The sequence below is a fragment of the Ranitomeya variabilis genome, chromosome 7 (assembly GCF_051348905.1).
Source record: "Ranitomeya variabilis isolate aRanVar5 chromosome 7, aRanVar5.hap1, whole genome shotgun sequence".
Classification (NCBI taxonomy): Eukaryota; Metazoa; Chordata; class Amphibia; order Anura; family Dendrobatidae; genus Ranitomeya; species Ranitomeya variabilis.
In genome coordinates this window covers 205,962,716-205,975,888 of record NC_135238.1, presented here as the reverse complement: position 1 = coordinate 205,975,888, position 13,173 = coordinate 205,962,716, and the positions used below count along the sequence as shown (strand labels likewise).

Genomic DNA, 13,173 nt, shown 5'->3' with positions numbered 1-13,173 from the left:
AAAAAAATAAATAATAAATTTAAAAAAAAAAAAAAAATTTGCATGGCATAAGAAATGGGCCTAATATATGTCCAATTTATCCGGGTGATTAAAGAAGAAAGTGCTTTTCTGTTCATAGCCGCCATCCTTCACATCGCCCGGTACGGAAGTAAAATCACAGATTTATCATGAAAATGAATAGTTAGGTTACGAGAAGCGCACCTTTGTTTTCCTAGGGACCTTCTTGACCAGTTTGATGCGTTACACATCTTCCTTCCCATTGGAAAAAATGGAATCCAAGATGTGGACGGCCCCGTAAACTAACATTGGTGTGGGTGCGATCCATTGTTTTGTCTGGTCGCACTTGCACAGAAAATAGCAAGTCTGCACCTGCCCTTAGAATTAAGAACGTCCGACTCCCATAACCCCATTAGTCAGCTGACTAGGACTGTGGCACAGCGCCGTTCATTGTGTAGTGGCCGTGAATGGTAGTGCAAGCTGTCATTCACTTGTATGGGAGAGAGTTCCATTCACAGCCAATATATAATATATGGATTTGTGACAATTTCATTAAAAAAAAAAGAAAGAAAAAGCTGTCGGACTGGATGTTGGGAGTCACTCTGACATTGGACCGGTCATTAGTATTATAGTGCTGGAGTTCTCTTTTGTTTTCAGTTAGAGGTATATACTGCCTCTAGTGGTTTCTACTGGCAGCTACAATTTTATTCAATGGTTCTGTAAAAGAAAGCAGAAATTCGGAGCATTCTAAAAAGGACCTTTCATTTGATATTTATTTTTTTTCTAATTTAAATAGAGTACTTCCTTAATTTCCACCAATTTTGGAACGGTTTTTCTTTGCCCCTCCGTTCCAAAGTTGTGTAATGTGCAAATTTTCCCTTCATCCAACTGGGCGTGTACCACAGAATGTCTCTATGGGCATGGGCATGTTTTGATTGGCCGGCATCCGGGAGAAAAAGCAAACTCACCCGAGCTGTACACACCCGGTTGGTCGAAGCGAAAATTTCCACCATTATTACCGGGGAACATAACTTTGGAACGGAGGGGCGCAGAGGAAAAAGAAAAACTGTCCCAGAATGGCTGGACAGTGGTCTACACCTATGGCGACCTGCATCACTAGGACCACCACTACTGACATTTCATGACGGGTGACCCCACAAGGGAGCTCTTGTCCTAAGTGCTTATTGCATACGTTTATCAGTGATTCAGAGTTGGCATTTTCCCGGTCTCGGTGCATTATTCTGCCGGTAGCACGCAGTATCCCATCACTTTTATATGTGTCTGTAGTTCCGGTGTATGGACCTTTTTTTTGTATATTTTTTTCCAGCCTGTTTTAAAGACATTTAATCAGTGTGAACTGTTCAGCTAGCAGAGGACGCCATCTGAGAGTCTTTAAACGCTTGCTCATGAATTTGTTACTCCCCAAAGAGCCATTTTTGTCTAAGAGCATGGAGCGCACTACTGTGATAGCAATTTGTGCCCCAGTTGGCGGTGCCAGGAATCGTGCTCTCCAGAGTACCGGGGGCGTGAGGTTTCAATTAACACTCTTTGTTTCTTTTAGCTTATTTGCCAATTTCTGATTTGCATTTTTAATTTAAGTACAATGCCCTTTTTTAGTTTTGCAAAGAGTCCTGTGATACACAGGTGGGTTCTGCAAAAAGGTGGCAGATCCTACAATTTATATTTCTTGTATATCGCCATCCTATTCCGCAGACATTATCATCAAGGTCCCCATTGGGGCTCACAATCTAAATTCACCTATTAGTCTTTGGAGTGTGGGAGGAAACACGCAAATATGGGGACAACATACAAACTCCTTGCAGATCTTGTCCTTGGTGGGATTTAATCCCAGGACCCCAGCGCTGCAAGGCTAACCACTGAGCCACCGTGCTGCCCACTGTCCCAATGAAAATGCAGCTCAGAATTGGAGATACAGGAGAGAAAGTAGCAATCTTGTGGCCAGGGATTTATCTGTCATTGTAATCCTGCCTTTGATGATAATGTCTGCTGAAAGTATGACTGAAAAGACATTGGCCGAAATGGTCAATGTGAAAATTGTGAGGTTACAAAATATTTTTTAATAAATGAGAAAAAAAAAAAGTTGTAAATTTACTTTTAATAAATAAGTGCATGTAACACAAAAACCTGATTTAACCCATAGTTCCTTTTCTGATGATTGCATCCTTTTAATATCATTTGCCCGTCATAGATAAGAGGGAATTAGTTCTGTAGTATTTTCTATGCTTCCTAACAATGTTTTGCACTTTCGTTCTGTAAATACTTTTGTGGTGTTTTTTTATTTTGCTTTCCCAGGACAAGCGATGACGAGCGAGCCGAGGTTCCTTTACTCTTCCGAGATGTCACCTCCATCTTGCTCATTCAGGTCCTGACAATGCCCCAGCCGCTGCGCAGAGGTACGTCTGTGGAGACCGTCCCCGCGATATTGTGTTTGGGGACAAGGGAGAAAAAAAAAAATAGTGTAATCTCTGCAGAATCCGTTGTGTCTGATCGGTCTACAGAAATAATGATTGCTGCTTATCAGCATAAAGTGACATTGGGCTGGAAATTCACTGGGGCTGTGACTGGCTTATCTGCGTCCCCTGTCATAGTCCTTTATCAGTCATTCAGTAGAGTGAAGGCGCAAGGTCTTCCAGAGGAAAGAGCGAGAATAAACTGCCCAAACCTCCGAGCGGAGAAATCAAGTCCTTTTGTTTGACCTCTCTCTGTTTCAATGGCGAAGTTTGGATTCATTTTTCACAAGCTTACAACTGCTTAAAGGTGAAAGCTACCAATGATTCTGAAATTCAAGGATTAGACAGGTGAAATCACGTGAAACTGGAGGTGACCTCCAAAGGTAATTGCCGAGACTTTAAGAAAAGTCCGCTCGGATAAGCCGCGTGCGCAGAGCTTTGTACTTTCGGCATTAACTTCGTGGATTTAGATGATATATTTGACTCATTCTTTTGTTTCCTTTGTGAATGCTGTGCCGACAATCCGCACGTAGTAATGCAAAGCTTGGACAATGCAACCTACTACTTAGGATATCCAAGGAGAGAAGTTTCCTGTTCTGTAGGTTTTAGATTTATTATACAGGCAGTCCTCGGGTTACCAACTGGATAGAGCTGTAGGTTTCTTCGTAACCCAAATTTTTATTCAAGTTAAAACAGGTCCAGGAGGAAAAAAAAAAAGTATTATTGCTGACCTCTCGGGCTGCTCAGCTGCTCGTTTCACACCGTTTGGTCCTCTTCTTTCTGTCGTAACGCGCCGGCTGTGCGTCATAAAGTTGCGACATTGACGGTTTTATAACAAGCACTAAGTTGCGGGGCATGGACGCATCCGGAAGTCCTGGCCTATAGTGAAGAGGCAAGGAGTGCGGCAGGTTACTCCAGACATAAGAGCAATGATGGCAGAAAGGTGAATTATAATAATAATAAGATTATTTTTTTATTTTTTTTTTAATACCAATGCTCCACTCTGGTCGTCTTCTTTCCACTGACGAGCGCAACATCTTTGGCCTCCTTACTATAGGACATGGCAGACGGCCACGTGCAGCCCTCAGAGGTCAGTCGTGGCTCACGTCTTATTGTCGCGACTTTACAACACGCAGTAACCTCTGAAGTCTGGGCGCGACTGCAAATCCTGGCTTATAGTGAAGAGCCTGGAGATGGGGCTCGTATCAGAAGAGAACCGGAAGGTGGGTGGCGAGCAGTGGGACGGCTGTCGAGGTGCGTATTAGTTTCATTTATTTATTTTAAAACATCCGGTTTGTATCTATAAGTTGTACGTAAGTCGGAAGTTCGTAAGTTGGTGCAAGACTGTAATTTATTTTTCTTTTTGTTTTATTAGTTAGTCATCAAGTTTTGAGACTCGACACACTTTTTTGTTTTCATAAAGTTTGCTGCTTCAGTGTTTTTAGATCTTTTTGTCGGATGTTTCTATGGTTTCTAATCACTTCAGAAGTTTTTAAACTCGTTTTATAAAAAAGAATAAACGAACATAAGTTACAACACGGTTATCGCTCATTTAACGTCGATACAGTGAATCAGTGATCTGAATAAAATAAAGACATGAATGATAGAATACATAGTGAATAACCAGGTGATATAAGACACAATTTCTCCTGGTTCATTGGGAGAAGTTGCTCTTGGAGGATTAGACCCCATTCCTTATTCATGGCAGTGAGTGAGCCCCCTCCATGGATGAAAAGCCGCCACACATGAATGGCGTCAGGATGCTTTACTGTTGGCGGACACAGGACTGATGGCAGCGATCACCTTTTCTACTCCAGACATTCATTATTCCACATGTTCCAAAATAGTCTGATGGGGGCTTCATCTGAGAAAATAACTTTACCCCAGTCCTCTACAGTCCAATTCCTGTACTTCCAACAGGTAACATTTCTGGTGAAGCCCCCCTTCAGATAAAGCCCTGTATGTACCCCAAAATGGTACTAATGAAATGTTGACTAAAAAAAGAAAACCTCACATATCCTGAAAAATATTGGCTCTCAGAATATGGCAACACAAAAAATAAAAAAGCTATTTTATAAAATGTTTTATTATGCTGGTAAAAAAAAAATATATATTTTGGTTTCACCATAATCTTAGTTTCCCACAGAATAAAGTTTAATATGGCATTTATACAACACCGTGAACGTCGTGAAAATGAAACCCAACACTGGAGTGTTAGTTTGGCTGAGCGAGCACCTCTGTGTTCTTTGTCTCGGAGAACATAAGGATCGGCAGTCTGAAATTGGTATTCCCATCTCCAAGATCCTATCCCGATATTAGTAGGTGTAAAAATAATAACAAATATCTTCAATTAGAAACATAGTATAGTTCTTCTGATTTCATAGGTAGCTTACCCCATGTGCACGGTATTGCAGTAGCTTAGGTATCCATGGTTATGACCGCTAACTGTCAATATGAGTGGTTGTAACCATGGATACCTAAGCTACTGCAATGCCCTGCACATCGGGTAAGTGACATAGCGAATCAAAAGAACTATACTACATTTCTAATTGGAGGTATTTGCTAATATTATTATTGTTACACCTACGGCATATTGGGATAGGATCTTGGAGATGGGAACATACCTTTAATTCCCCCTACAATTGGTTGTCTGGGGCCCCCATATATATTAGACTGCCAGCCGAACCCGTCGTTATCTGCATAATGTGTATGGGGGGCTTTAAAGTCTGATTTCTCTACAGGACCAAAAATTGTTGCAATAAGTAAAACTGAAGGTGCAGTCTCTAGAAGTCATTGTAGTTTCTTGGCACAACCCCAGTGTGACCTCGCGCCCTTGAAATGCTGCTCTGGGAATAGCGCTAACTGCCTTATTAGCGGTTAGATATACTCGGTATCTCCTTCAATCCAACATTGATTAAGCTAAAGTAAATGTCATTATGCTACTCGGGCTGTTCAATCCGAGGGAAAATTGATCTGAACCCATCACCATGAAAGAGCAGCACAAATGAAGGCTTTTATTATAGTGGAGCCTTTTATGATGGAGGTCAGAGTGTTTATGGGTGTAATGCCATCTATCGGAGCTCGCGGCCGAGCCACGGACGCATTACAGCGCGGGACGCAGCGAGAAGAAAGAATACTTACACAGATCAGCTCGTGTTATACAGTAACATGGCTACGGAGTCCAATTCTAAGAAAACAAAACTTTATTTTCTTTTATAGTCGTCTAGTGCTGAATGTTCCTACAGGCAAAGATCTGAAAAACATATATTGTAGGGATCAATAAAAGAAGCCAAAAAAGTATACTTGCAAATTGCCGTAGCACCCTATATTCAATCCTGTATGGCAGAGAAGGGTAAGAGGAGACTTGAATTACTGCAGCCCTTTACTTTATCCACTTCTCCATTAAAAGGGAGAGACTAGCTGTAAATGTTTGTGTTTCTAGAGAGAACGTTCCGTTAGTCCTGTGATTACAGAAGCATAGGCGCGCGTAAAGGGAGAGACTAGCTGTAAATGTTTGTGTTTCTAGAGAGAACGTTCCGTTAGTCCTGTGATTACAGCAGCATAGGCGCGCGTAAAGGGAGAGACTAGCTGTAAATGTTTGTGTTTCTAGAGAGAACGTTCCGTTAGTCCTGTGATTACAGCAGCATAGGCGCGTTCTAAGGCCGTGGTCCCACGCTGAAAAAAGCTGCATTTTTGTTTCTGAAAATGCGTGGTAGCAATCTGCTTTGGTTATTGCGTTTTTGCTGCACTTTTTAATATGTATTTGACCAGTGGTTTTTTTCTTAGGTGTGTTGGTGCAGAAGTGGACTGGTCTTCAGCTCCACTATATCTGTGACATGGCTGTCCGCTATATCTGTATGTACTTGCCAAGCCTTACATTCATAAGTTATTCAATCTTTCCTGCCATAATACTTATTTGATTCATGTATCAGGAATAAGGGTCATAAAGACCCCATACCCATTAACTTTCCGAACCCACTGGTTTTTGGAGGGACTGGCTCTCTGGTGTTGGAATTTCTTTATATAAATGGCCCAGTTTTTTTTTATTTTTATTTCTAATAGCGATGTGTTTTGCACTGAGCTGGTTCCCCTCTACCCATAGAGAACTCATGCATGCTCTTCCTAGCTGAGCATGCATGTGTATGCGGGTGCTGAAAGATGACTGTTGTGATTTTTACTTGACATCTCAAATTATTGGGGTTTCTTTTAACCCCTTAACGACAGCCGCTGTGCATCTACAATGGCCGCGCATCTATATGGAGCGTGGCGGCCATCACTCTTGACAGTCACAAGTAATAAGCACCAGACCATCGTAGAGTGAAGATAATTGCCTTGGCAGTCGGGGGCTTTTATAAAGGCCTCTATGTCCGCCACTTGAAATCTCTGATGAAGCCCAGCCTGTGGCTATACGTCCATAAGAGAGCAGTGATTTCTCAATATAATGCAATAAAATAGGATCTCCAGTGCAAGTTCCATAACTGAGCTAACAAAAAATGTAGAAACCATTGAAAAAAAAACACCCAAATATCTTAAAAACGCCCATTTTCCCAAATAGAAATGCAAAGAATGAAAATAATAAAATGTAGTATTGCTGTGCAAAGTCACTGAAACTCCTAAAATGTATAAGTATTCATCCCATATGGTGAACTCCAAGATTGCAATAAAAGGCGATCAACACATGGTCTGTGCCATAAAATGGGATCAATAAAAATAGCCGCACTCACAGGATAATCAATAAAAAAAAAAACTTCTACAATATCGGAATTCTTTTTTTTTTTTTCTTTTTTTTTTTACCATTTCATTTCATCTTAAATTTTTCCTCCATTTTCCAGTACTTTGGTGTCATTCAATCAAAACCTCTGCAAAAAAACAAAACAAACAATGATCCATCACACGGCTATGTCCATAGTGATGAGGGGACAGGTGATGGAATTGCTGTCTGTTGTCGCTCAGCGCCGTTGCGGTGGGGTTGTGCTTGGCTCTATGAGGGCAGCCTTTCTGCTCTTTTCCTGTACTGTTACATTTTTCACATGGAAGAGCAAATTAGCCCTTTATAATCGAGGAACATCAGACATCAGCAGAAATCCAAGCTGACAGTTTTTACCGCTTCTCGCTTGCCATTAAGTTTCATCATGAAAATGTTCAAGCGACCCGTTATTAGACAGGTCACTGTGATCTTGCCTTACTAGGACGTGCAGCGCTAATGGAGGACAAAAGGCATCTTTATAAATTAATGGTTCCCCCACATTGTGAGACTGAGGTACCCAAAGAAACCAGCAAAACAAGGACTTATCCTCATCAACGTCTAACGCAGAGCCCATATGTTGTCAGGCCCTAGACTTAATAGTCCATCAGGCCGCATTCTTCCCACTTAAAGGGAATCTGTCACCAGATTTTTGCGACCTAATCTGAGAGCAGCATAATGTAAAGACAGAGACCCTGATTCCAGCAATATCACTTACTAGGCTGCTGAGTTGGTTTTGGTAAAATCACTTTTTATCAGCAGATTATTTTTTAAGAAGACTAGTAAACCTGCTGCCAGTTAGTCAGGATCTCTGTATAACCCCACCACAACCACTGATTGGCCGCCTGCTGTGAGAGTGGCCAATCAGTCCTGGGGGCGGGGTTATACAGAGCTCAGCATTCCGAGAACTGCTAGATCGGCTGCCGATAAAAAGTGATTGTATCACCAGTACCATGTTTCCCTGACATACCCCGAAGATAAGCCCTAACGTGATTTTACAGGATTGTTGGAGTATGCTTGAAAAATAAGCCTTAGTGGGGGCGTGGCCTAACTGCTGATGGAGTAGGTCGCACAGAGTGGGAGCTCCTCAGCCAGGAACCCTAAAACGGCTCTCATCTACCTCCTCTGCTATATTCTTTGCCTCCACGATACCGCCGCTGGTCCCCGCTGCAGTGGTGAGTGCATGGGGAAAGCGAAAACAGGCGCCCGTGACCCCTCAAGGAGAATTCCTGACTTCTTTGCCGCTGCCCCGCAGCTCCCGCCGGCAGCCAAGATGGCGCCGTCCTCCCCCAGGTCTTCCCGCTCTGCACAACGTAACGCTCAGGCGTCTCAATTGGGTGGTGCGGCGCTGAAATCCAACGCAGCAGCGTTCAAATCTGGCGGTGAGGCGTCGCGTGCAGGCGCTGCAGTGTCGGATTCGGCCGATGGTCCGGTGACTGCTGCTCTCCTCAAAAACCTTCTTGGAGACCTCAGAGCTTCCATTCAGGAGGATATGCGCAATATGCTGGCTGAGCTTAAAGGGGAAGTGGTGGAACTGGGTAACCGCACAGACCGTCTGGAGCGTAAGATGGCGGAGCTGGTCTCTTCACACAATGACCTCTGGGATGCTCATGAGGCCCTGCAAACCATGGCTACTAAAACCCACTCTAAAGCCCTGGATCTGGAAGACAGGTCCAGGAGAAACAACGTCAAACTCAGGGGCATTGATGAATCTACCTTGTCAGGAGATTTGAAGTTATTCCTGCAGGAATTTGTGGCTGCAGCTCTCCCTCAACTTGCCCCAAAGAAGGTCATAATCGATCGTATTCACAGGATCCCTAAACCGTCCGGCTTGGGCCCCTCCGTTCCAAGAGATGTGTTAGCGCGCATACACTTTTATGAAATGAAGGAAGAATTTCTACAGGCTCTACGGAAAAACCCAGCGCTCCCTGATAGGTTCGCACGCATTGCTGTTTTTCCGGATCTCTCCCCAGGTACTTTGGCGCTTCGGAGGACCTTTGGCCCCTACACCACCATCCTCAGAGAGAAAGGTATCCAGTACCGCTGGGGATTTCCTACCAAGCTTCTCATCCGTAAAGATGGTTCGATCACTACCTGCTTAATTCCGGCTCACGCGGCCTCCGCTCTCTCCAAATGGGGACTCGCGACTCCTGAATCTCCGGTTTCTGCATCCTTTACTAAGACTGGAGGTAAGAATGGCCCCAGGGCCCGCATTGCTCCTGATTGGGAGGAGGTCTGACTCCACGGCTTTTGTGGCTCCTGGCTATTTTCCCACACGGTTGTACTCTGGTTTTTTTTTTTTTTTTTTCTCTTTTATTTTTTCTTGGTTTTTGCTGCTGTGCTGAGCCCTCTTTTGAGGATCTCTACAGCTTTCTTGTGCCCCATAGGTGAACTGTTTTTCTGATTCTCACCTTTTTGGACTCAGGGTTTTCCTGAATGGACTCCGGTCCGCTAGTTTATTTGTTACTTGTTGTATGTCTTGTTTGTGTCCTCCCGTCTCCTTCCCCCCTCCCCCCGGTCTACTCACATGTATGCTTTAGTTCATTGACCATATCGTGTCTTCTTTTATTCACAGATTGTCAGTATTTGATGATTACCAAATTGTTTTTATGTTCTCATTATGAGTATCTCGCTACTTTCAATTAATGTTAATGGTCTTAACTCCCCGGGCAAGAGGTCTGTTGTGTGGCGCCAATTAGGTAAATCCCGCCATGATATTTTGTGCCTTCAGGAAACGCATTTGCTGGAATGTGACAACCAGAGAATGCACTCAGGCTTATATCCGCACCAGTTTTTTGCTAACGCCCCGACTAAAAAGGCGGGAGTAGCCATTTTCTTTAGTAGGTCCAACTCCTTTCAATTGGTCCGTTCCATTGCAGACCCGCTGGGTAGGTTTATTGTGGTGTTATGTCTCATTAACAATGTACCCTATACCATCGCCTCGATCTACGGCCCTAATGTGGGGCAGCTCAGGTTCCTGGAGGGGGTTTTTCAAACCCTTCACGATATCCAACATGGTCACCAGTTGATTGCTGGCGACTTCAATGTCCCAATGTCTAAAGATCTGGACTGTTCTGCCTCCTCGCTATCAAGATGTGAAGCGGGGCCCTTAATCAATTCTTTCAACCTTCATGATATTTGGAGATATCTGCATTGCGGCGAGAGAGACTACACGTTTTTGTCTCCCAGGCACGGTTCCTATAGCAGGATTGACTTTGTGCTGGTGAATGACGTGGCTCTCCCTCACTGTACTTCAGCAGATATTGGAGGCATTACTTGGTCGGACCATGCTCCGGTGTCCCTCACCCTGAAGGACCCCCTGGCCATTAGACCCCCCGGGCATTGGCGTCTTAACGCCCATTTCCTTGCTGACCAAACCAACTCCCAATGCATAGAGGCGGCGCTGAGTGAATTTTTCGCCTACAATGATACTCCTGACATAGCGGATGACACCCTTTGGTTTGCGCACAAGGCGGTAATTAGGGGCCATTTCATTAAACTGGCAGCCAGGGCCAAGAGGAAGTACAACGCGGTCCTTCACTCGGCTCTGGAGGATTTATCTCGTCTGGAGTCTGCTCATAAATTATCTCCTACTCCAGCCCTTCTTTCTGACCTTTCTAGGGCCCGTTTGCATGTCCGTAACCTTCTGCTCCACAGGGCTGAGAGGAACCTGAGGAAATCTAGAGCGAAGTTCTACACAATGGGGGACCGAGCGGGCGCTCTCCTGGCCAGACGTGTTAGGAAGAGAGAGGCTCAGTCTAAGATCCCATTCTTGCTTAGGCCTGACGGCTCCCAGGTGAGGAACCCGATTCAGATTGCTGAGGAGTTTGCCTCCTATTACTCCTCGCTCTATGACCTCGGGTCTGACCTAGGGATTCCCCAGCCTTCGCGGGAGTCAATTTTGGCGTTCTTGGATGGGGCTAATCTCCCCTCGGTTACCCAGGAGCAGCTCGCATTCCTAAACTCTCCCATTGTTGAGTCTGAACTCTCACAAATTATTAGAGATGCTAATAAAGGTTCCTCTCCTGGGCCAGATGGTTTTTCCTTTCTCTATTACGCACAGTTCTTTTCTGTTCTCTCCCCTTTCCTCCTGCGGCTTTTTAATAGTTGGATGTCGGCAGGTAGTATTGGGGCTGAGGGTTTGGAGGCTTCCATTGCGACTCTCCCCAAGCAAGGGAAACCCCCAACATCTCCGGGGAATTTCCGCCCGATAGCACTGCTAAACTGTGATGTGAAGATCTATGCCAAGATCTGGGCCAACAGACTATTTGCAGTTCTCCCTAGTCTTGTTCACCCAGATCAAGTTGGGTTCGTCCCGGGTAGGCAGACCAGGGATGGCACCAGGCGCCTGATAGACCTTTTGGATGTGGTGGAGGGGGGGGGCATTCCCAGTGTATTTCTGTCACTCGACGCTGAAAAAGCGTTCGACAGGGTACACTGGGACTATATTGAACTCACTTTGGGGAGATTTGGGCTTACTGGACAGATTGCTAGAGCTGTCATGGCATTGTACTCCAACCCCTGTGCGTCGGTTCGCTCGGCGGGTTTTAGCTCTAGGACGTTCCCTATTCGTAATGGTACGCGTCAGGGCTGCCCCCTCTCACCGATTATCTTCGCTCTGGTTATGGAGCCCCTGGCTGCGAGAGTTAGACAGTCGACGGATATAAAGGGAATTGTGGTGGGGGGATCGGAACATAAAATCGGTCTTTATGCTGACGATGTAGTATTAACTTGCACTTCACCCTTAACCTCGTTGAACGCCATCACCTCCATTCTAACTGAATTTTCAGCGGTTTCGTATTATAAGCTTAATTTGACAAAATCCACAATTTTCCCTCTGTTTCTTCCAACTTCCCTTCAGGTCCAAATCCAATCGAAATATGCGTTCATCTGGGCCCCCCTGGGATTCACATACTTGGGCATCAAGATAACTAGGTTAGACAACATGGTCCGTGCAAACTGTGAGGAAACTCTTGCAGAGGTCAGAAGAGGTATGGATCAGTTATCGAATACGACTCTATCATGGATGGCTCGTATACAAACTGCTAAAATGTTATTCCTGCCTAAAATTATGTACCTCTTCCGTTGCCTTCCCCTTTTTATTCCCTCGAAATTTATCTCTGCTTTCCAATCGCTGATTGATAGGTTCGTTTGGAACAAGAAACCTCATAGGGTCAAGCGTCGGATTATGTGTTTACCGTACTCAATGGGGGGTCTGGGTGTCCCGGCGGTTCAATCTTATTATAAAGCGGCGATCCTTGAGCCTCTTAAAATATGGTGGGAAGGGGACTCACGTCTGCCCTGGTTTCTTATCGAATCTCACTTTGCCCCCCAAAACTCGTTAAAATTGCTCTTAGAACTCCAATTTCTCCGGGTTCCCCTTGTGGGCAGGTGTCTCCGCTCTGTCAGGACTGCTACAAAACTGTGGGCGCTGCTTATTCCCTCTCTACTGGGGTTCATGCATGATTATGTCTCTCTACGGGCTCTGGAGTATGCCATCGGACACATCTCTCTCTCCTCCTGGAGGAGGCGCGGGGTGCTTCGGGTGGCGGACCTATTCGGCTCAGATGGCCTTCTGTCATTTGAGGAGCTTTCGGGGAGGTTCTCCCTGACCGCCTCTGACTTTTTCCAATATTTCCAACTCCGTAGTTTCCTCAGGACTCGTCGCTCATTCGGGGCCCCCCCGCCTTTGACAGAGGACTTGGTCCATAGATTTTTTAGACCTTCCACTATATTGTCCCATGGCATCTCCATTATTTACAAAGCCCTCCTATCCTGTGGCGTTGCTGACAAATTTCAATTCATGACTTCCTGGGAGTCCTCGTTGGGTTTTGAGGCTTCCTTGGAGGACTGGCAATTTGCAATGATACATCCCGCTAAATTCTCTTCATGCATTGGCCACTTGGAACAGGTGAAAAAGATACAACTACACTGGTATATTACTCCGTCCCGTCTGGCGAG

General features: G+C 44.9%; 1 protein-coding gene across 2 annotated transcripts in view; it reads left to right on the top strand.

The window, feature by feature from the left end:
* The window catches only part of UBR3 (ubiquitin protein ligase E3 component n-recognin 3), a 169,056-nt gene that overhangs the window by 137,546 nt on the left and 18,337 nt on the right, over positions 1-13,173 (top strand). For both annotated transcript variants that reach the window (XM_077272745.1, XM_077272744.1), the window contains exon 32: positions 2,311-2,411. In XM_077272745.1, coding sequence (XP_077128860.1) covers positions 2,311-2,411 — 101 coding nt within the window. The remainder of the gene's footprint in view (positions 1-2,310; positions 2,412-13,173) is intronic.